General features: G+C 38.8%; 1 protein-coding gene across 5 annotated transcripts in view; it reads left to right on the top strand.

Moving 5' to 3' along the window:
* The window catches only part of col14a1b (collagen, type XIV, alpha 1b), a 114,649-nt gene that overhangs the window by 27,450 nt on the left and 62,352 nt on the right, over positions 1–24,847 (top strand). For all 5 annotated transcript variants that reach the window (XM_011480659.4, XM_011480658.4, XM_020706881.3 and 2 more), the window contains 6 exons: positions 18,153–18,311; positions 18,406–18,525; positions 19,293–19,457; positions 20,289–20,450; positions 20,670–20,839; positions 22,836–22,962. In XM_011480659.4, the coding sequence (XP_011478961.1) occupies positions 18,153–18,311; positions 18,406–18,525; positions 19,293–19,457; positions 20,289–20,450; positions 20,670–20,839; positions 22,836–22,962 (903 nt within the window). The remainder of the gene's footprint in view (positions 1–18,152; positions 18,312–18,405; positions 18,526–19,292; positions 19,458–20,288; positions 20,451–20,669; positions 20,840–22,835; positions 22,963–24,847) is intronic.

Here is a 24,847-nt window from a genome sequence, read left to right as displayed (position 1 = left end):
CACTTGGAATCTGTGGTTGTCCATGCGGGTCAGCAGACCACCTCATCTGCTCTTCTTTGGCAGCAACATATTTATCTTATTTTGGTACAGTAGTTGTCTACAGATTGCTGCATCCAAGATTTAGATACATTTTGCCAGCAGAAATTCCAGTCATTGAAGGCCTCAGAACTGTTCTAAAATATGTTTCTTTCAAATTGAGGATCTTTTTTTTTCATGCGGTTAGATATGCCTAAAGACCCATTCCAATGCAATCGTGTTTTTGGTGTTTTTAACACGTTCTTGTGGCATTTTTCTGAGGATGGAGGACTTTAAAAAAAGAAAATTGAGATCCAAATTACATTTCTGAGTATGTAATTATCTAAATCATGGTAAATCAGAAAATATACTGGGCGGGCCATGAGCTCCCTGCTCTGCTCTATTCTGATGATTCACATCCACTTTTGTTTTCCTCGTTTGAGATGGCCTCTGGCTCAAAACCGTCCAGCTGGATATCTTCGATATTGCTTTGGGTGGTGGGAAAGGGGGTGTGCTTGCTCCGCTCTGCCACCCTGCATATTCTATGTCTAAAAAAGACACAGTTTTTGATTTTTTTTGGCTAAAAATGGCATAAAGACCACTAGGAATGCATTTACAATAGATCCATAGATCGAATGTTGTGGAGTGGGACTTTAATGAATACATATTTTTTCCTATTTTTACCATTTGAGGAACAGTTTTATGTCTCATAACCAAACAAAAAGCTAAGAGATCAAGCGATGAACATAGGTTTCAGCTCGTCATAAGACTTTTGTTCTTCAACCTACAAAGAAAAAATATAATTATATCTGAATTAAGACTTCACTATGGTTTTAGATTTTAGAAAGCATGTTTTTTATAGATATACAATAGTGTTTCACTCTGATGGAATGTAAAATATTTAAGGCTGTGGCTCAAACATCCAAAAATCCAACTTAATTGGCCCTCATGTTTGTGTTGCTCTCTGGCTGTCAGTCAGTTCTTCACTTTCTTTCTTGTCTCAGGATAACCACCTGTGAGAACAATGGAGACCAGGGAAGGTTTTTCTTTTCTTTAGCAGACTTTGTGCTTTTTCAAACTTGTCATTTCATGTTTGTTTATGTTGCAGCATTTCTTTGCTGTTTGTAATTTTGAATTTCAAGTTTTGCAGGTAGAAGACAAACATTAGTTTTTAAAACTTTAACTCTGCGCTGGCTCTAAATTTTTTATTTCTAGCTATACATTTTAAGTAATCAGAAATTAATATGTTACTTAAATGTAGTTATTTTTCACAGCATTTCACTTCTAAATATTAGTTAGCAAAAAGAAACTGTACAAACTTTATCTGGATTAAACCACATTTGTTCATTCTCTCTATTGAGCATAATGATTTGCAATTGAAATTAAGCTGTTAATTTATACAAGTGTTTATAGAAATGGATTGCTTCTTTTTGCAATACTGCAATAGAAACTAGTTCTCATTTGTTCTCATTTGTTGATGATGAAAGAACGTGCTGTGAAGGAATAACTGCTGGTTTAATCATTTCTGTCTGTATGTTTTGTGTAAAAATAAATGAGATTAAATTGCATCTCCCTCATTTTATCCATAAATCAACTCACTACAGACCAGCCAGCACCCTTACAAGTCTGTCAGAAAATGCGACACCTCTCAGAAAATTGTTCCGATTGCAAATGTTGGTGTTTACTTGTTTTTGTTGTGCCCCAGAAGTCTTAGCTAATCCTCAGATTTCATGATATTGTTCACACATTCACAGCTTCCAGTGCCAGAAGCAGCAAAGCACCACCAAAACATCTCTGAACCTCCATCGTGTTTGACTGGAGGGACTGTTCTTTTCTTTTAAGTCCTTGTGTCTTTTTCTGTAAACAGAGCCATGATGTTCTTTACCAAAACGCTTCACTGTTGTCTCATCTGTCAGCAGAATGTTCTCCCAGAAGACCTGCGGTTTTGTCACATAAGTTGTGGCAAACTCCAGTCTTGGTTTTCTGCCTTTGGGCAGCAGAGTTTTCCCTTTTAATTCAGGTAGTGACAATGTGGACTGACACTGTGTCTGCAGATCAACCTTACTTTCTTTGGAATATCTCTGAAGTTCTTTATCCACCAGTTTTCATTCATTTTGCTCCACATTCATGAAGGTTAGCTACAGAGCCGTGAGCTGTAAACACATTGAACACAGGAACACAAAGATCCCTGGAGATTGTCCATGTTTTTCCAAGATGTTTCCTCTCAAGGTCTCTTACACTATTGATGCTCCGTTCACACCACGCTCAGCAGCATGCATTCAAGTGACCACCTCCTGTGAAAAGTCCGTGTAAAGGCGCTAAGATGTCCGTGTAAAGGCGCTAAGATGTCCGTGTAAAGGCGCTAAGATGTCCGTGTAAAGGCGCTAAGATGTCCGTGTAAAGGCGCTAAGATGTCCGTGTAAAGGCGGTAAGATGTCCGTGTAAAGGCGCTAAGATGTCCACGTAAAGGCGCTAAGATGTCCGTGTAAAGGCGCTAAGATGTCCGTGTAAAGGCGCTAAGATGTCCGTGTAAAGGCGCTAAGATGTCCACGTAAAGGCGCTAAGATGTCTGTGTAAAGGTGCTAAGATGTCCGTGTAAAGGCGCTAAGATGTCCATGTAAAGGCGCTAAGATGTCCGTGTAAAGGCGCTAAGATGTCCGTGTAAAGGCGCTAAGATGTCCGTGTAAAGGCGCTAAGATGTCCGTGTAGAGGCGCTAAGATGTCCATGTAAAGGCGCTAAGATGTCCATGTAAAGGCGCTAAGATGTCCATGTAAAGGCGCTAAGATGTCCGTGTAAAGGCGCTAAGATGTCCATGTAAAGGCGCTAAGATGTCCATGTAAAGGCGCTAAGATGTCCGTGTAAAGGCGCTAAGATGTCCATGTAAAGGCGCTAAGATGTCCATGTAAAGGCGCTAAGATGTCCGTGTAAAGGCGCTAAGATGTCCGTGTAAAGGCGCTAAGATGTCCGTGTAAAGGCGCTAAGATGTCCGTGTAAAGGCGCTAAGATGTCCGTGTAAAGGCGCTAAGATGTCCGTGTAAAGGCGCTAAGATGTCCATGTAAAGGCGCTAAGATGTCTGTGTAAAGGCGCTAAGATGTCCATGTAAAGGCGCTAAGATGTCCATGTAAAGGCGCTAAGATGTCCGTGTAAAGGCGCTAAGATGTCCGTGTAAAGGCGCTAAGATGTCCATGTAAAGGCGCTAAGATGTCCGTGTAAAGGCGCTAAGATGTCCGTGTAGAGGCGCTAAGATGTCCATGTAAAGGCGCTAAGATGTCCGTGTAAAGGCGCTAAGATGTCCATGTAAAGGCGCTAAGATGTCCGTGTAAAGGCGCTAAGATGTCCATGTAAAGGCGCTAAGATGTCTACGTAAAGGCGCTAAGATGCACATTTCAAGCTTTCCCTTCCAAACCCATTGCATTCACACGTCGCTACGCAAGTTTTCAGGCTCTACGTACAAAACATAACCAATCAGGTTTGCCATTTCATAGTTTTCAATTCTTTGAAGTACCAGCTGTTAAAAATATTGATCATGAAGGAGAAATTATTAAGTGTGGTTTGTGCCTTGCCGGGATCATATGATACTAAGTCTTTCATACGTGGGAATAGAACCGTGAAAGAGATGGCCTGGAGCAAGATTCACGAGATTTGTACCGCTTTGACATCTTGCACCAGGCCTCTTCCAGGTGTGAGTACATGCATTACTTGCAGGTCAGTAAGTCCAGTGTGAACACCGCATGCTAAAAGCGCGTTCAAGAAATTCCCTGTAGCAAATGCCCTGTGTGAATGTATCATAACACAAACGTTGAGTTCCCCGTTTCTGCATTTTAGGTGGTTGCAACTGTGATTACAATGTTTCCCACACCTGTCATTTGTCACAGGTGTGTCTAAACAAATTTAGACAAGGATTATATGCTTTAAAAGCAGTTACGTGCCCGTTTTTTTTTCTTCTTTTTTTTGCAGCCTATATTCAAGTTCTGTGTGAATTGTTTTCAGTTCTGACTTTACCTCTTTTGTTTTTCCGTTTTATGTTCTACTGCAAACAAAAGCAGTAAAGTCGTGAATACAAAACATTTTGCCATTAGACCAATTTTCTGAGAGAAACGATGCATTTTCTGACAGAACTGAAAAGGTGCCAACATTTTTGACCTTGGCTGTTGCACATTTTTAGACATTAGTATCTAATTTAATTATTATGTTACCAAAAATAGGACACCAGCGTGCTGCCTTTGTACATTTAAAATCAAAGTTCTTAACTTTAGCGTACACTTAGTTTTATAATCTGGATTATGGTAAATTTGTTCAGATGCAGAGCAGGTCTAGGCTTAAAAATCAGTCTTTAAATGCTATTTAAAACCATAAAATACAGGTAATCTGTTTTTCTCCTTATGATTCATAATATTTCTCGTTACTAAAAGCATGGAACGTCCTTCATCCGTACGCATTGCCAAGTTGTTTTTGCCAAAGTTGTGTTTTTCTCCAAATAAATTATTCTGTAATAAATATGTGCGGGGGGATGTGATGACACACGAGCTGCATCTGAAAACAAAGATGGGCCTTTGGGTAATTGGGCCACAGGGGTAACACAATAACGCATGCATAGACAGACATAGAGCTAGAATTGAGTGGAAACTGGCAAAGATAATGGAAGCCTTTTGATACGCACAGCAGTGACACATACAGCAGGATCTACCAACAGCAAATCCAAACACTGTTTCTTTCTGCTACATCACAAATAAAGATGAATAATGAACCAATAAATCATCTGCAGAAGGTGCTTGGAAGGCTAGAGAGCAGAGGACATGTTGATTTAGTGAAAATGGAAAAGAAGAGAGGAGGAGAGAGTGGGGGGGGTGGCAATAATGCTGGTAAGGCAGCGAGGTTTCAGTGGAGCTGAGGCTCCATCACCTTCTATTTGACACTGTGACAACCTCATTTAGATCAGAGAGAAATAAAGGCAGACAGACCAGGGATGGCTGTGGGATCACATCAGTTGCACAGTGCCCAAGGTGCAGTTCAGTGTCCTGTAAGCAGACTGGAGATGGTGGAAAGGCAACCTTTTTTCTAGCACATTTTTGAAAGCACACACCTGTTTAATCCACTCAGTCCATTTTATTATGGCGAAAAATATAATAAAAAAACTATTTTCTACTCAGCTCTTAACTACAACTGCAAAAGCAGAATCATAAAGGGCCTATACCATGCAAAATCAACTTATAACAGCTTTTAAGTATATCATAATATTAATTCCTCACAAAAACAACCCCGAAAGCAGTATTTTGATCCTTTCACGCATGCCTGAGCATTCCTTTAAAACCCTGCTCTCTGAGCACCAGCCCCTCCCAATACATGAAAACGTGTGTTCTCACATTGTGACATCCCAAAGTGGGGAACAGCCCCTTCCAGGAAGAGTCTGCGCTGTCGGCACCGCCCCAAGGCTAACAGACACACCCACTTTCTCCACGGAGCTAGCAGTGAGCGGCGAAAACACTTTCCCTTTATGCACAGTATGCACCTCCATGTTTGCACACGTTTGGATGTAGTTATATATATATATATAATCTTGGTAAAAAAGATTTTAACAGCAAAATAATTCTAATAATTATATATAAGAAATATGTTTTAGTTTTTCCCCTTAAAATTAGAACTGTTTTCTCACCCCTTTGGCAGATTTGTTTGCCTATTTAAAGACATTTATTCAAATTGTAAGAATGTTTAACTTGTTTTTTTTAGGGGTCTTTTTGCTTTGTAGATTTAAACACGACCTAAGACGGCCACCTTTCCACAAAAATAAAGAAAGTTGGAGGGAAAACAGGAGAGAAGTGCAACGAAAATGAATACGTTGATAAATCAGATTGACTAAACGGTTTGTTTAAAGGGAAATGTATTTAAAATAAAATATAAGGGACCAAAAAAGTAAAAATTGATTTTCAAAATCCACATTTGGGTAAAGACAGGTATTTTTCTATTTTAGTGAAAGGTTTGAAAATCAGAAGTTTGGTATATTTTTTGTCCTTTAAAGCAAAAAATACACAAGAACAACACATTATTACTATTGTGGTCACACAACGGTTCTAGTGGAATTCACAAGAAATCATTACTCACTGTTTATTTTGGCTTTCAACTACTTTCACTTATTTTTTCCCTTAAGGAGTCAGCATTTTTACCTGAAGCTCCTAAACTATTGCATTTGATCACTTCCTGTCAAATCTCCATCTCAAATCAAACTCAATGCCTTTTTTTAATTGTAGTTGGAGTAAAGATTGAGGAACACATCCTCTGATTCTCCCGTTTGCTTATTTCCAGTTCAGAATTATTTTGGTTTCTTTATTGTGCTGAAAATAACTCTGTGGTTCTTTTCCCAGAGGGATTTCAGAGCCGACTCCCACTTTGAGATTTCATCTGTGTTCCTATTTGTTTTCATCTCCTTTCATTTTTTCGGTGATCCTCATTTTTAGGTCTTTTATTTTCCAGTCCCCTTCCTGTCATGTATTATTAGACTCCTGTCTGACGCTGTTCTATTTGTTTTTTATCTCTGTCACTTCTTGCTTTTCATTTGTCTCTCATTTACTCTTCTCATGTTTTTCTCCATTTCCACACCTCCGTTTCAATGTTTTGTTTTCAATGTAGACATTTTCTTCTTCTCCTCTACTTATTTTATGATGTATATCATCATCCTCACTTGTAATCTTCCTCCTGAACAATCTTCCCTGCATTGTGCTTTTTTTTTAATGGATTTTAAACCCTAAATAATTTCTCATAGTCAGACAGAACATAGGATACCCCCTGATCAAAGCAAGCCGCCCGACCTGGGATGTCCCACTGGAATGACCCCGATCCATGAGAATGGTTGGTCAAGGAGGGTTCCCAGAATAAAAGAATGAATTATTAAATTAGATTAAAATCTATAGCAGTGAAAGCAAAGATTAATAACAAAAGAAAGGACCTATAGAGCAAAATGAACAGGTAAAAATCAAAAGTAGATGGTCACAAAAAAACAATTGAGCATGAATAGAAAGTATTGGAAAAGACAATATCATTTAATTATCAAATATGTTTCCAAATTTCAACTCAAAGGCAGATTAAAAAGGTAGATATTGAGCCTTCCTTTCAAAGAAAATAATAAATCAAATGATGTGTGAGAATTGTTTCGTTGGTTTCTTACGTAGTGTTAAACAAAAACAAGACGAAGACAGACAATGATAATGTTTTCCTCGTCATGTCTGTCAATATTACTTTAGTTGGAAATAAAACAGGCTCCTGAAATCACCTGAATGCTCAGAAGATTTTAGTCATTGTTCTGAATTTTACCAGTTTCTATTTCGGGTTAAACGGCCTTCGGTGGGTTTGTAACTTCAAGCAGAGTCCACCAAATGCAAAAATAACTTTTTCTGCATGAATGATCTGCATTTGAACTTTTCCATTACTCACATTTCTTTGACTATGCTGTAATTTTTATTGACATCATAATTGCCTTTTTCATGTAGACAAGAGAGAAAGTCTGCATCCTTTTAAAAGAAAGTTGAAGGTGGTCCTCTGAGCCACGCTAATGTTGGTATTCACCATCATTAAAGTCTCACTCCAATCATCTTTTATTTTAAAGGCGTTCCCAGTATTGTTGTTTTTATTTAAAGAATAGAATATTAACCTGTTTTTAGCCCAAATCAATAAACCTGTCTTGTTTTCTGGGATATACTTTCTTCATTGTGGCAGGAGTTCGTTAGAAATTGACCTCTAAATTGTGGACCACCCAGTATTTTCTTCACCACAAAGCCAGCAACCTTTTTTCGTCTGCTTCTGTCTGATTTACAATCATTTGAATAAAGAAATACTCAAGAATGCAACTTTGAGCTAAATTTTCTTAAAAGATGTCCTGAATGGTCAGAAAAATGTCACAAAACATGTTAAAAACACTCAAAACCCAATTTTTAAATTAAAATAGGGTTATAGAAGATGTATTCACTTATTCATCTTCTAAAACTCGTTTTTGTCCCTTTTCGGGTCACGGGGCTGCCAGAACCGATCCCGGCCACTTGTGGGCTAAGACAGGATAGATCCTGGGTAGATCGCCAAACACACCCATTCACACTCACATTCACACTCACATTCACAACTTAGAGTAAACAATGAACCTGTGGTTGGTGATTCTTGCTTTTTGCTGTGAGGCAATAGCGCTAGCTTTTTTTTTTTAGGGAAAAAGGGTTTTAGAATAATAAAAAGTCCATGAATTTGCAGAAGACTGAAAATGAAACTTGTTTCTTGGGTATGCTCATGGTTTTACAATGAAACCAATGAACTGAATCCACCAAAAAGATTTTCGTCAAGATTAACCCCAGAACATTTTTGCTGTAAAAAGTTACATCATCACTTTTGCCGGGTAATTTTACCCGATTTAAAATACCCAACAAAAAGTACCTTTTATAAAAAATAGATCAAAACGTGACAACACATGATAAATTAGAGTGTTTTTGTAAATGTATTTTCAACTGTGGTCTGTGTAACACGATGAAAAAGAAAATCATTGGAAGTTTCTAAAAACTTGCTCAAAAATTACTGAAAAATTAGGAATTTGAGAACAAAAACGTCCGAAAAAGATAATGAAATGATACTAGAAACTTGGTCTTTGGTCCACCCATTCCTGGGACGTGTGAGACTTCTCTGGTGGAGGCACAGACTCCTTAACATACGACATAATGAAATTCATGGAAGCAGTTTTGCTCGGGTGAAAATCACGTGACGATTGTGCTCTGAGGTTAAGAATTCCTTTGGACCTGTGTTGTGTCAAACAGGTGATAAAAATCGGACGTTGCTGCTTTGGGTGCTGGTTCTATAGCATGTTGGCTAACTGGAGCATTTATAATGTATTTTGTAAGAAAAAGAAGACGTTTTATTTTAGCTCTTAAATAAAATATTTGTCTGAAACTGGCTTTGTAAGTGTCAAACATTTGCATTTGGGTTGAACAATAACAAAAGACTCAACTAAATGCAGATGTGTTTAAAGTGACTTCTGATGAACGCACGGGATTGTCTGTTTTCCTTCTCAGACTGTCAAGAAAGCCGTTTTTTTGATGCAAGTAAAGTGAAGCAATTATATGTAAAAGGAGTCACAAAAGTCACAATGACTCAACACACACTTACACATCAAAGTGCCACTTTCCTTCTGACTTTTTGGGTGTGTTTGTGTGTTATTGATCCTCTGGGATTTCCCGTGTCTCTCTCAGTCCTCAAAAAAATGCTCATTAAAACGAAAGCCTTTCTTTCTTTAAACACAAACTCAGATCGCTGCTTTACATCTCAGAGCGGAGAGGAAAGCTGTGTGAACGGATTCCCAGGAGGCTCCAATTTTCACCAGAAGTTTTTGTCAAGTAGAAGTTGTAGTAGTACGTGTTTCCTGTAAAGACATGCAGGTCATGTCAAAATTACTTCATGATTTACCAACGCAGTGCTTATCTAATGCGATGTGACTGCAGCACGTCTGCGATGATGATCGCTGAAAGATTCTTTGATGAGACGTTCGCTTTCAAACTGTAGTGTCAATGTCTGCAGAAACGTTTTTGATCTTAGTTGAAATTGGGAAAAAAAAATGATATTCATGTAAAGTAAAAAGCTTTTAGTACCGTTTTAGTTTTTGCAGTAGACCGTTTATGGAAAAAGAACTGCATTAGGGGCAGTCCTGAAAGAGAAAATGAGCAAAAACTAAAAATTAGAGTAAAATCATTTTTAATAAATGAGAAAGTGACAGAACCTCGGAAGTTGTCACAGGTTCTCAAACACCTCTTAAACCTGCACTAAAGGGATTTTTATATCAATATTTGTCTGACAGGAATGAGAAAAACTTAACTCCATTAGGGTTCTTTTCCACATATGAAGCGAAGTTAAACTGATAGAAGTAAAATAAAAAAGTCACTAAAAGCCACCTGATATGTCAGATGCCACAGTTTTTCAAAACTTTTTAAAATAGACACACATTATTAGAAATCTTTGGAACGTTTACACAGGATCTCTTCAGTCTCATGCCTCATTGAAAAATCGTTCCTCATTTACATGTCTTCACTCAAGCTTTATTTATTCAGTTCAGGCAAATTTCAATGTAGCCTAAAATTGTTTATTTTCCGAATGAACTGTTTTAAATAATATTTCCTTTTTCAAAAAAAAAAAGAAAATGTAGATGTCATTTGAGTTAGTACAACAAAAGTACTTTGCAATTTTTATTGGGGTCATGTTTTTTCTTTCTTTCTAACTCATGGATTCACTTGTCTTATGGAAAATAATGAAAGCAAGCAATCAAATCAAACTTTATTTATGAAGCAATTTTCATAGCTTAGTTGCACAAAGTGCTTTACAAAATAAAAACATCTTTTAAACTTAAAAACCAAAAACAAAGACCTTCACATTAAAGCAAAAACCTTGTAAAACACATCGACCCTCTGATCAGCACATCCCAACATGCTGAAACACACAATGAACATTTACATCAGGTTAGAAATAGAAATGTAAATAGATATAGCAATCTGCTTCAATATTGAGGTGAGGAAAGGTTTTTTTTTTTTTGGGGGGGGGGGGGGGGGGGGGGACCACTCCACTCACAGTGTGTCACCACAGGGCCCCCAAACAAAAGCAAGCAGCCAGACTTGGGGGGTTCCACTGACAGAAGGCTTAGTCACAGGTGTGGAGGATAAACATTCATCTTACAGGACATTACAATGACTATTCATCCTTACAGCCTTCTTCACGCTTAAAGGGATCAACCAGCTCCTGTTCATCTCCTGCATATTTGGCTGAAGTACTTTAGTATCACCATGTGTCTACTAACAATATTCTTCTATTAGGAAAAACCAATACTTTAGCTAATTGTCTTATTACAACAGTGGGATGTCCCAGTGTGATTGTTGATACACGTTGATGATGTCTGTGGAATCAAGCTGTGTGGCGTTGACGTGCAGAAGCTAATTCTGTTTATTAATAACAGACTGCTGTTGCATTCATTTAGTTTTAAAAAAGCAACTTTTTTTCTAACATTCTTATTTGTTTAACAAGGGTTTAAAAACGACTGAGTGCAGCCATGTTATACTCAAACATAATTATCCTGTTTAGAGATGAGATCAATATGTATTATATTTATGCTTGAAAATCTTTTGGCTAAAAGCCAAACATTGTTTTAATTGTCATGTTTTAGTCTAAAAATAACAAATTATTTTAAGGAATGCCAAAGAATATCTTGTAAAAATTATTTATATTTTAAGAAAAGGTTATTATTGTGCTATTTTTAGCTGAAATAAAACGGTAACTACTAAATTTTGAACATGCACTGGAAAGTATTCGCTCATCTGTGTTCACATGATTGATAAAATAGTATTTATGAAGTCAAACATTCCCAAAAATGAACTTTATTTCTGATAATGCACACTTAGTCGGCCTTCGTCCCTTACGTAACTGTGTACCTTTACTTCCTAAATCTACAGACGTCACCCCCCAGTGGAACTAGCGCCACAGATTGCATAGATAGATAGATGGATAGATGAACTTTATTTATCCCACGATGGGGAAATTCTATTATCTGCGGCAGCAAAAATGACTTTTAGCAAAAGTAAAGTGACCTTCAGTGTTTATCACGCAACATTATAAATAAAACAGGTCTGCCAAAACAGTAATGCAGGTTTCCCACTGGGCTGTGGCAACTTCTCTGTAGGAGACACACAGAACTGTTTTAAATTTCACTCTTTGCGTAGCAGTAATGGTATTGAACTAACGCTGCAGATCTTCCAATGTTTAACATTTGAAGCCACAGAGTCAAGATTTATGCCATGAAGCTAAGAATTCCTGCCAACATCAAAAAATCTTATGTTTTATTTTGTAAATGTAAGATAAAATTCTTGTTTCTGAAAAAAAAGAAAGAAATCTATACTGAGTTGTCCTCCATTTGATTTCAAGTGGAAATTTTAATAGAAGAACAAATTTTCATGTAAATAATATTTTTATTCTTCCTATAACATGGAATCGCCTGATCAAGTTAGCTGTTGACTTGAATAATTATTAGCAAATGTCAAAAGCTTTTCTTTGTTTTAAACTCTGATCCAATCACGTCTCTCTGTTCTGATAATAGGCATGCAATGCAAATGCTTTTATAAGGACACAATAGAATAAAATCTCATCCTCTGAGGATTAAAGCAAGGAGTTGGTGACTGCTCCTGTTTATTAAGTAATGGAAGTTATTTAAATCTCACCTGTGACTGGAAATCGGCGGCGTCCTGCTAAACCCGTATGTGCTCGTTGGCAGTGCTTGTTGCCATTAATATGGATAAGGAATGTAATAAACACAAAAGATGTGATGAGAAATTGCTGAAGTATCTTAGGCCGTGCTCTTTGCCTGTTGTTCTCACAGCGGGACATCAGACCCGTGCCACTGTGACTTCTTAACCCAGGGCTCTGCAACCTTCAACACTTCTAGCGTCGGGTACGATTTCTCACCGACAACCACCCAGCAGTAGCCGCTCATCCACGCACCGCAGAATGTCTGAAAGTTCAAAAAAATACTACTTTTAGGTTCAAACTTATGACTTTTGGATATTTGGAGGGGAAAAAAGCTGCTCCCATGATTTTCTATGTATTTTTTTTTTCTAAGAAAATTGTGAACTGGTAGTTGTCGTTTCATTTCCTTTTTCTTTTTTAATGTATTGTTTGAAATGTTTTAGCTTGACCGCCTTTGCATTAGTGCCTGTGTGCATTCTACCTTGAGTCAGCCTTTTTTGAATGCTGCCTGTTGTTCATCCACTGCCAGTCTGTCATTCATGTCATAACAATCCATACTGAGATGATTTTTTATTGATTTAAAACAGTAGAAATTCTGGATGTGGATTTTGAAAGAGGCTGATGGAAAACAGGAACCAACATGCATAGAAACGAAAGTATGACTTTGAATAATAAAACCAAAATAAAAGGCAAACTCTCACAGGACCCCTCACCTAAAGGGCAGACCCCAGATGCCCCATCATGAAAACTAAAGTGAAAATGGGGCTTAAAGAAGAGCTGCAGTTGAAAGTCAAATGGAAAGTTGAGGTGCCTGCTGTGACTCTGGGGTAGGAGGATTCCAGGCAACCCCCTTGAATCAGGCAGACAGAAGTAAAGTATCCTGGAGACCCCCCCCCCCCCCCCCCCCCCCCGGAAACAAGCGAATACAAGTGGGGCATCCAAGGTGACCTTTTTGGAGCGGCGAGCAGAGAAGGCAGGAAGCTGCAGGGTCAGCTGCTCCAGGTCTGCCATTCTGTGAACTATGGCGAGGAATCTCACAAGCGACTTAAACCAGGAAAATGTACTGAGCCTGTGACCTGACATGGGTAAAATAATAAATATCTCGTTCCCACAAATTCACATCTTGTTCCCACAAAATAATATTCCGTTCCCCCGCATTCATTAATTTGTGCGAATGAAATAATTATTCACGTCATAAGTCATTTATATACACTAATTTGTGTTTAAGAATGACTTATGACGTGAATAATTATTTTACGTCGCACAAATTAATTAATGCGTGGGAACGGAATATTATTTTTGGGGAACAAGATATTATTTCGTTCGCACAACTTAATTATTGCGTGAAAATGAGACATTAATTTGTGGGAACAAGATATTTATTATTTCACCCATGTCAGGTGAGGGGCTCTGTAAAAATGAGCTAAATAGACTTCAATCCTTTCAGCCAGAAACCAAATGACAGGCTCCGCCTCCTATGTCACCCTTTTTTTTTTTAACTCCTTCAGGAAGACGCTTTATCTGAGTCATGTAATATCTTGTGTTTTTGCACAGCAGCAGTAGCTTATTAGAAATTTGCCTCTGAGTTGTGGGCAGGACGTTGATGCAGGGCAACCCCCTGCCCCCCCTTCCCCATCCCTGTTGCTGAGAGCTTGGAACTGGGAGTTTGTGGCCCTCCCAGAGTGTTTTATACATCTTCTTTTTCAAAGGTGGATGTTTGGAAAAAAGGAAAACTAAATTAAATGAAAAAACAGAAGCAGTGGCTCAACACTGACTATCTATTATGTCAGATTGACATCGAGGCAAATATAAAAGTCACAGTCCAAATAGTAATTAAGATTTCACCCCATTGAACACAGATAAAGCAAATCAAACCACATAATAGTAATAAAGAATATTTTAGACTTTCTTTTTAATATGAAACTCACATCTGAATAAATAATCTTATTGTCACTTTTCTCTTTTAGGAAAATGTTCTTGTTCACTCCCTTTTCAGCAGTAATTCAGAGTAAGCTTCGCAGACTGTGACCTTTAACCTCAGATTAGTTTTTATTCATATGGCTTTATAGCCTGTGGTATACAATATATCATAAATCATAAAACGCAGGTTCATTGCAATTACAGTAATAGAGCCAGAGTACTGAAAATTCCATGAAAACAAATGATTTAAATTGTTTATGAAGTGATTTTCTCTGTTATGGTGTCCTCCAGGGTTTTTTTAGGGCCCCTTCAGAAGTGCATTCAGATTTCTGAATGCTCTTCATCTCCCAGCAACGCAGCACACAATTCCTGGATGCTGCACACCTGACTCTCATGGGCAACCTCTCACAGTACACTTTAGCACTGTACTGAGCCTCATTCAGTGTGAGGGCTTGTTTGAGCGTTATATCCTGATCCTGTTTTGTCTCTTACTCCGTTTTGCCTGCCGCCTGGCCCCAATCTCGCCTGAATCCTGACTACTATTTCATCTCTGATGCTCGTTATTGACCCTGATTTCGCTTTGTGGGCCTTTAGCTGTGCTAATAAAACGTGCTGCAGTCGGAACCAGCCCCCCCTGCCTGTTCTTGTGACAGAGAGACCCCCATTTGTGAATTTAACGAAAATAGGGCGAAGAAAGGCGGGATACTTAGCTATTGGTTCAAAGTGAAGATCTTATTGATGATGGTGTGAAGAGTGATGCAACAACTCAGTGTGCCTTTAAGTGAGGTCAATCTTCCTCATTAAATTAGTGCCAAAGGTCATAAAACACTTGATTCAACGAGATATTTCTATTATTATAAGAACAAGTGGAAGAAAAACATTTTGTTTGGTATGAAGAAACAGAGGATTATCTCCTAATTCAAGATTTGATTGACTTAGTTCTTCAGTTGGGTGGGTATGTCGTTTAAAACGACATACCATGAAGACAATCCTTTTTTTAAGCTCATGAGCAACACAGATGTTATCTAAACAGAAAGAAAAAAAATCATAAAGATGGAAATTGCAGAAGATGAAAAAAAACAAAAAATAACCCAAATTTCAAAGCAAATTCAAGCAGAAAAAAGCAGTTAATGTAACTTTTACAAGCTAGGCTTCATCCTGTGATAGTTATCCATCTGATTTTATTTCTTTCACTGCCTCCTCTTCCCTTTTCGTCAGTTTTACGGGTGCGACTTCGTCCCCAGACATGCTATTAAAAGGAAGCCGCCTTTATTCACTTGCATACTAAAACACTGATTTGCCATTCTCAGACAGTGCAGGAAGTTTCACTCGCTACAATGAAAGGGTGGAAAAAAAGTCTGCTTAGAGTTTTTTAATCTTTTAAATCTTTTGTCCACTAAACTTCTTCCAGTTTGTCAAAGGAAAGGAAAGAAAGCTTTTTGAAGTTAATCACTGACAAGACTTTTGTTCCATTGGACAATATCCAACCCTAGAATGCAAATATTAGCTGCTTGTCCTTATTTATTGCAGATTTATCATGACTCTTTGCACAAAACTATTTCTAACTTTTTTTTGGAAAAAGTGTGTTAATTTTTAATGTGAGCCCATAACAATCAATGACAATCTATAATACTGTCAGCACACACACATAGAAATAAAAATAAATGATAAGATTGCCTGTCTCTTGGATCATGATCTTCATGTTCCCCGTGAAGTCATATTTGATATGAGAGCACACGCTGCCTGGAATTCCAACACTGTAGAGACTTGTAAAGTAGTTATACCCCACTAAGTGCTGAATGAAATGAATGCCCTCACCACCTCTGCAAACACTCGTACAACCCAATGCACCTTCTAAAACATGCTGCAGCCTGAAGGAAAGGCTCTCGTGTCTGTAGGAGAAGGAACTGAGTCCCAGCTGCTGCAGTATATGGAGCTCATATATACAGACAGACAGAGGTGACAGCAGGGTCAGGTATGTGTCAAATGTATACTGACAGTCAAAGCCGACCTTTTCTATTTAAAAATGCAACCTTTTTTTGTTTGATTAACTGGTTGGATAATCACTTACGACTTTTTTGACTTGACTGATAATATTTTTGTAATGCAGAATTATCTAAAGTGCTAATGTCACTGAGGGAACATGTTACATGAAAGAGTAAAGTGTTTTCGGTGTTTTAACATGTTCGTAAGGCATTTTTCTGATGATTAAGGACATACAAAATTCCAATTTTTAAGTGTTTTTTATTCCATTTGATGTGAATCAGAAGCAGATGGAAAAAATGCCGTTTGAAAACGAGCTTATTTGTGACGTAGAAAAGACGCTGGGTGGGCCACAAGCTCCCTGCACTAAGCTCTCAGCAACTGTAAGGGGCAGGGAGGTGGGGTTGCTCAGTGCCAACGGTCCCGCCAACAACACGGAGGCAAACTTCTAATGAACTCCTTCCGCTCTGAAAAAACTATGTCCTACAAAATGTAAGAGGTTTCTTGATTTTTGGCTAAAAATGGCATAATCCTGATTAGGAGACCACCTGGAACACTTTGAGAATGGATCAAAAGATGATCAGAGTGGGTCCTTAAGGCTGGCTAGCAACACAAGAAATGTAATTTCCTTTACCAGAAATGTTCAAAAAGTAAAACATTTTCTAGACTGTGACTATGTTTTGCATAAAAGACAAGTTTAGCTGATGCATATTTCTAAATAAAGTGCTTTTTCCTTAAATATTAGTGATTTATCGCCAAAGTGTACATTACAATAGCATCATCCCAGTTTGTTAATGCAGCAAATAGACTTTTCGCTGTGATATTACCTCCATGATAATATTTTAAATATGGTCTCTGTCACTTTTGTAGCTTCTTGTGTTTGAAATATTTTATGGCTACAATATGGGTTTATGAAGCTTTGGACACACGAGTGGCATATGTGTATAAACTCCTTCTGTATCTGATTAACCATCACCACTTAAAGATAAAATACAAATGAGCCAATGATGTCTAAATTGAAATGTAGAAAAAGCCTGCAGAAAGTTTTTTAAATGCTCTTTGTTTATTTATTGAGATGGCATGAAGAGCCATGCTGAACATGTTGAGGTAATGCCTTCTATAGTTTGGAGTGCAGTGGGAGTTGTCCAAAAATGATTTATAGGTGTTGAATATTTAAACTTAACATTTTAAATGCCTGCTTAAATTGACCTTTTTAGATATATATTTACATTTAACACCTACAGTTACCAATTTTTTTACATTTAAAATTTAAAATAAAAATCTTTGACAAAAAGAGGTCTTCTAAATAAAAAAATTAGCATGACAATGCTTCTTTTGCATTCAATAATTTAAAATGCAGAACCTTACTTAATTTTTTGTTTTTTAATTACGCTCTTTTTTTTGTGTCTTGAGGTGAGTAGTGGGATCAAACACGTGGATAAAAAGCTAATTAAATGATACATTTTTTTTTTTTTTGCACAACGACCTTGATGACAGATGTTCCCTAAGAAGAGCATGAAAGCTAATTGGCTGGCAGACATGCGGCTGGTTCCTTGTACGGTTGGCCTTTGGCCCACTTTGAGGGCTGGAGGAGTTTTTTCAAATGAACCGCTGTTGCCTCATTAGAGTCTGGGCTGTTTTATCATACAGTAAAGTGTTGAGACAAATAACTGTGGTCTGTTATTTTTCATCTACGAAAACGAAGCGCCTCACTTCTCTGGGGTTTAATTATTCTGTGTTGAACTGAATGGGAATTAATGAAACACTTTGTAATACTTTGAGGGGAAAACATCTTCATCCAGTTGTCCTACTTTTGTTTGCTGTATATTGTATAGACAGCTAAAGTATACAAATTTAGATTGTTTTTGTCAAATATGTATCAATGTTTTAATATGTGATTGCCCAACACGGCACACTAAAGTCGTTTTTCATTGTATCATCTTTTTCATTGCTGTTTATTGTATGATTTTTTGCTCTATTTTGTCGTAGACATGGAGGGGTTTATGTGCAAGACTCCCGCCATAGCCGACATTGTGATTCTGGTGGACGGCTCCTGGAGTATCGGGCGGATCAACTTCAGGTTGGTCCGGACTTTCCTGGAAAACCTGGTCAGAGCTTTCTCTGTGGACTTTGACAAGACGAGGATAGGTGGGGATGTTTTAGATGACGCACATGCATTCTTGGAAAAAAAAACAAAGGAACGGGGCTGATGTTGGAATCTGACTGCTCTGTCTGCGCTCAGGTCTGGCTCAGTACAGTGGAGACCCCAGAATCGAGTGGCACTTGAACACTCACTCCTCCAAGGAAGCTGTGATAGAGGCAGTGAAAAACCTGCCGTATAAAGGAGGAAACACGCTGACAGGTATGCTGCAAAATGAAAGCCCCAACCTTCCATGCTCATCACAGTTGACAGGTGTCTCTTCAGTACTGTTTCTTACGAAAACATGTTTTGGATTTCTAAGTTTGGATTTCCAAAAGAGGCTTAAAAACTACTTACTGAAAGTTTTTTAGGATTAGTTTTAAGACCCTGCACAGGAATTCGTCTTAGTGCTGCTGAAACATGATTGTAAACTTTTGTTTTTCTGTCTTCTATCAGATTTAGTAACTTTCTTTTTTTATTGAACTGTATTTATTTACATTTTTGAAACTTTTCCTTCTGTTTATACCCCTCCCCAGACTCCCCTCCTGCTTTCTGAACACCATCAGCTTGTTTTATTCGCAGCATCGCAGCATTTCTTTTCTCCCGCTGACGTTAAAGGACTCAGCGGGCCTTAAAGCCCTCTCTTAGAAGTCGTGGGAAATCCCTGATCTCATTATTGCTTACATCTTAACTCAGCGGCTCGTTACATGATCAAACTCAAGAGATAAAAACCAGTCCAGCTAATAATGGTGACTTCAACCCATTATGTTCAAGTAGTGCAGTGTAAGGCGCTGTCTTGGCAATGACCCGTTTTATCCGAGTCAGACGCAGACTGTGACAGGAATCTGTTGCAACAATTCTTTTACAAAGTACTCTCTGCTTCACCGTTTCAGCACCTCGTCTTCTGGTCAAACCCTTTGAAATGTCGCATATCAAAAAAGCAACCCCCATGTTCAGTGGGGTTGACCAGTGTCATCTTGTCTTTGCAGGTCTGGCTCTGACCTTCATCCTGGAAAACAGTTTCAAGCCAGAGTCTGGGTCCAGGCCTGGTGTTCCCAAGATAGGAATACTGATCACGGATGGAAAGTCCCAGGATGATGTGATTCCTCCAGCGCAGAGCCTGAAGGATGCTGGGATAGAACTTTTTGCCATTGGTAAGACTCAACAGCACCTTTGATGCCTAATTTTGGTTTAGAACAAAAAGAAAACCTAAAAAAAACAATTTCGGATAATTTTTAAACAGATGTTGTTGTTTTTTTAAATCTACCAAAGCTCCTATTAAAAACGTCCCAGCAATCCTGCACGTGTTGCTTCTGCAGTTGTCAGAACGTGGTTGCCTGAGAGGTTTTTTCATGTGTTTCTTAGGTTTATTATTTCAGCACTTTTCAAAAAGGAGAGCAATATTATTCAGAAAGACAATGTCATTTAAGGTTCCAAAATATTGACTGTTTTTGTCAGTCTTGCTCATACTAGTCTCATCACCTGAAATAATCTAGAGCAGGGGTCTGAACTGGAGGCTCCAGAGCCATGTGAGGCTCTTTGGTGTCTCCCCCCCCCCCCCCCCCCCCTATAGCTCTTTGACTTTATTTTTTTAATTTTATTATTATTTTTTTTTAAAGAAATATGATTAAAAATAAGTTTGTCAGTTATTTGACACAGGACGTCATTTATTTTGCAGGGATTTTGTACTTGCAGCTGTCTAAAGTCAAATAAATTAAAATAGTTATAGAAAAATATAACGCTGTTATGATTCAATAATTGTAAAGCTACATTTTATGAATGGATGGCCATAAAAACACAAATAAAGTGTTTTTTTTTCAAAAGTAGGAACTTCATGGCTCTCTTTGGGTTTATGGTCAGTCAGAGACTGGACCAAATGGCTCTTTGGTGTTTAGGGTTGCAGACCTCTCATCTAGGCGAACCTGTCATGTGTCCTCCTCTCCCTCTAAGTCTGATCTCTTCATCTCGTGCTCTCCTCCTTTCAGGTGTGAAAAACGCTGATGAGAACGAGCTGAAGGCCATCGCCTCGCCTCCTGAGGAAACTCACGTCTACAACGTGGCAGACTTTAGCGTGATGAGCGACATCGTGGAAGGTCTGACCAAGGGCGTCTGCGACCGCGTGGATCAGCTGGACAAGCAGATCAAAGGTTTGTTCTGAAGAGGCAGCCCTCATCTGATGTCAGCCAACATCTGGGCTCTTTTCAAACTTGCTACAAAAATTTCTTTTGACAAATAGAAGCAGAAATGTGGCTCCAGACTGCAGGCTGAGAGTTTTCTTTTATGCACACTGAGCTGTTTGTTGTTCCTGGTATTCGTACCAATCCTGCATGGAGCAGAATGTGATGCTTCTTTGTTCTCATCTGCAGGAGGAGGAGAATCTGCCCCTCCTCCAGACTCCTTGGCCCCCCCTCGTGACCTTGTGATAGCTGACATAACAGCGCGCAGTTTCCGAGTGACATGGACTCACGCTACGGGGCAGGTGGAGAAATACCGTGTGGTTTATTACCCCGCCAGCGGAGGACAACCAGAGGAAAAAGTATTTGGACTAATTCATCCATTTTTATTTTTTTTATAGCAGCAGCGGGGAAGAATAGTGCTGCCCCTCTGAGCCTCTAGCTGGGCTCGGATATTTATTAGCATGTAATGAAATGTGAATTAATCCAGCTGCTGGTTGCTCATTATCTCTGTTTTCTTTGCAAAATATTGCTGCTGAGTTTCTGGGAATAGCAAAACACCATACAGAAGCACTGATGGCATTAAAAGCACTTTTTAATTATTCTGCTCAGGTAATCATTTTAGGGTCACCTCCACAATCTCATTTCTTAGTGATCTGCATGATAAATGCAAAGCGTTCTGTAAAATATGCCATTAGGGATTCATTATACCAAGAGCCACCTTTTCCAGTGGTAAACTACCTTTTTTCTCTCGAGCCATTAGTGGTAAAAGTTAAAGGCACACGGCATAAATGCTAACATTTAACGCATTAAGGCCCAAAGAGAAATGAGGTGTTACACATGACATTCACACGTCCCACATTGAATTAGTTCTTGTCTTTATCCATTAGGGTATATAGAATCTCATTTGGGAAGTGACTCAACAGTGACCTAAATCGAGCAGAAAAGCTTCGATAATGTAAGATTTGTATCGAGGACAAAGTTTTTCAAAGATTCTCCAATCCCAAAGTCTAAGTTTTATTCTGGAATCACATACATTTCATTTTTGGTTTGGTTCCTAAATTGTCTACGTTTTTAAAGGGCTTATGTCATGCAAACTCAAACTTTTGAGCTTTAAAGTCTATTATAACGTCAATTTCTCACAAAAAAAACAACCCTAAATCTGTATTTTGATCCATTCACGCACTTCTGAGTATTTTAAAAACCTTGCTCTGGACACCAGCCTTCCCCAGTCCATGAGTTGGTTATTTCCATGGTGACATAGATAAGTGAGGAACACCCCCTTCCAGGAAGAGTCTGCGCTGCCAGAGCTGCCCCCAGGCAACACACACATCCATGGAGCTAGTGCTGATTGCCATAAAAAAATCTTTCCTTTTATATGCACGATATGCACATTCATTTTTGCAAAAGTTCGGATGTTGTTTATTTTCGGGGGCGAAACACAGAGACGCTCCTGAAGCCCCAGCTCTCTGCAGGTCATTCACTAGGTCCCCCGTGGGGTTCTGGGATTTTTGGTCACCGTTCTTGTGATCATACTGACCCCTCAGATGGAGGGAGATCATCTGTAGTCTTTCCTAATAATTGATTTCTTCACACCAAGCTGCTTACCTGTTGCAGATTCAGTCTTCCAGCCTGGTGCAGGTCAACAATCTGGTGTCCTTAGACAGCTCTTTGGTCTTGGCCATAGTGGAGTTTGGACTGTGACTGTTTGAGGTTATGGGCAGGTGTCTTTCTATAGATAACCAGTTCAAACAGGAGCCATTAATACAGGTAACCAGTAGAGGACAGAGGATCATCTGCAGAAGAAGTTACAGGTCTATGAGAGACAGAAATCTAGCTTATTATCAGGTGACCAAGTACCTATTTTCCACCAAACTTACAAATAAATTCTTTAAGAATCAGACAATGAGATTTTCTGGATGTTTTTTTCTCATTTTGTCTCTCATACTTGAGGTTTACCTATGATGGAACTTACAGGCCTCTCTCATCTTTCCAAGTGGGAGAGTTTGTGCAATTGATGCAGCCCTTTTGTGTTAGTGATGTGCTGCATCAGAATAAGCTGTAGCCATTGACAGCTCCAGGGTTAAATGGTTAAAAATAAGCAATTTGGCTGTGATTTTCATTCAAACGAAAGCTTTGGTACATTTTAATGTTTTTCTTTAGACATAAAATCTCTTTTTTTAAAGTATATTTGACCTTTTATTACAACATAAGATGTTTGTGTTGACTGACGGAGTTGCTCCAACTTGATGCAGAGCCATAAAAAATGCTACGTAATGCTTTAAGGTCTTGTAAATGTGATTGTAAAATGGCTTGGTGACACCTGGACTAACGCCCGGGGCGGGGGGTGTCTCTCAGGTGGTCCAGGGGACTGACAACAGCGTGGAGCTGAACTACCTCAACTCCCTGACGGAATACCAGGTGGCCGTGTTCGCCATCTACCGCAGCTCCGCCAGCCAGGCCCTCAGAGGAAGCGCCACCACACGTAGGTTTTTATGGTTTCAGTGCAGAAGCACAAGTGGTTAAACTCAGATGTGTTCAGTTAAAAAAAAACAAAGATAAAACAAGCAAGAGACAGAAGTCTAAATAGAAACTTCCTTAAATGTCATATTTTCATTGCAGGCTTATGAGCAGAACATATTTGGGTGTCACATCCCATAATTCTCCTAGCAACATAAGCAAATAGTGAATCCTAGCAGGTACATTTTTGCACTGAAGGAATTTAAGATCTATTTTAAGAGTGTCTTCTCTGTGTGCATGCAAGGACAAGAAGAGACGTGTTTGCTCTGTTTGTTAAGCCTTAATAAAAAAGAGCGTCTGACCAGCCAGGGTGTGTTGTCCTACAAGAGCAGACAGTAAATCTGAGCTGCACAAGCGTCTCATTCTCTGTTCAAGTCTTGATCTTCCACCTCTGATTGGGAGCCAGTGTTATGCGCGTGCTGCCCGAAGCCTCCTCCTGATGTCCAGTGTCTGAGCCAGAGACAGGCAGGATTTTCTGTCCTCTTCCAGCGTGTCGCTCACTTCTGAATGACTGAAAACTCCTCTGCTCTGGCTGAGGATGAGCACGGACTCACACGCTGACCTTGAGGCAAAGTTAATGACTTTGGCTATAACCGTCTGCTTCCACTGGGCTGTTAGGACAGTAAATAAAATGTCATGTTGATTACGGATTAATTGTGGGCTGTGATTTCCAGAAGGGAATAAATTAGGAGTCGGCCCACATTAGTGTTGACAAGAATTTAAGACTAAAAGCTTTGCATTATAAAACACTGTGTGACACCTGTGACCCATTATACACATTTATTCTTCATTTAATATACAGCTTGATATCTATAAGCTGTTATTAACTATAAACTCTGAGAGTAGCAGCTCACTAGACTATAAGGAATTCATTATTCTTGTAGCATGATTGTTTTAAGTATTTAGTGAGTATGACGTCATCCTAGAAAAGGGTTTACTTCCGGCTCCAGTGAAATAAAGTCTGCATTTTTTTAGATGGACGCTGCCATGTTGGAGCCAGAAATCGTCAGTAAAGTCCCATTAGCTGTCATGCACCTATGTGTGTGAAATGTGAGAATTTTCTCTCCACATTTGACCCCTCCCCTGTGGGAGCGGTGAGCTGCAGACACACCTTTACCTACACCTTTAGAGTCTCTCAACTTTCCAGTCTCAGGGCAGACACTCTACCACAAGGCCACGGAGCTGGTCTTGATAGGTCCGAATCAGTCCGAGTCAACATTTCCATGACAACCACTCTCGCCAATCAGCAGTGAGCTTGTTGGAAGTCCACACCCCTACCACTTGAATCCTGGCTGCACAAAATCTATCTATCAAAACTTTGGAGCGATCGAAGTGAGACTTCATACTTTTGTTGAGACATCTGATTGTTCCATCTATAACTATTGCTATCTATATCTATTTCCAGATAAATTACAATCAATAAAAAAGATATCGTGAGAAAAAAGGATTAAGAACATGTTAAAAGAAGTATCAGGGCACAGATGGGTATTGTGACAAATATAATGACTGACTCATTGCTGTTTATTTCTCAATAGAGGTCTTTGGGATTTTAGCTTCTTTGAACCAGTGGATACTTCCTGTTTGGAGTGCGAGAGGGGAGGGGTCATTTAGTCCAGTTCTCAGATACAGTTAATAATATCAATTTTGACAGATTACAGGAGTGTCTCATTGTAGGTTTTTGAGTCCATGAAGTGGAATAAATTAGGATGTAGCCTTTAAACCCTTTTAGAGTTTAAATCTTGAGGTTCTTTTTAATTTTGTTCATTATTCAAGTTGTTGCTAATATTTCCACCGTATAAGGGTTTTGCTGAATCAGTTTGGCGGGACTGTGAGTTAGCTCAGCAACAGGC

The sequence above is a fragment of the Oryzias latipes genome, chromosome 11 (genome assembly GCF_053564925.1).
Source record: "Oryzias latipes strain Hd-rR chromosome 11, Olatipes_Hd-rR_3.1".
NCBI classification, from domain to species: domain Eukaryota; kingdom Metazoa; phylum Chordata; class Actinopteri; order Beloniformes; family Adrianichthyidae; genus Oryzias; species Oryzias latipes.
The sequence above is the reverse complement of the archived record's forward strand: the minus strand, read 5'-3'. Positions and strand labels throughout refer to the sequence as shown.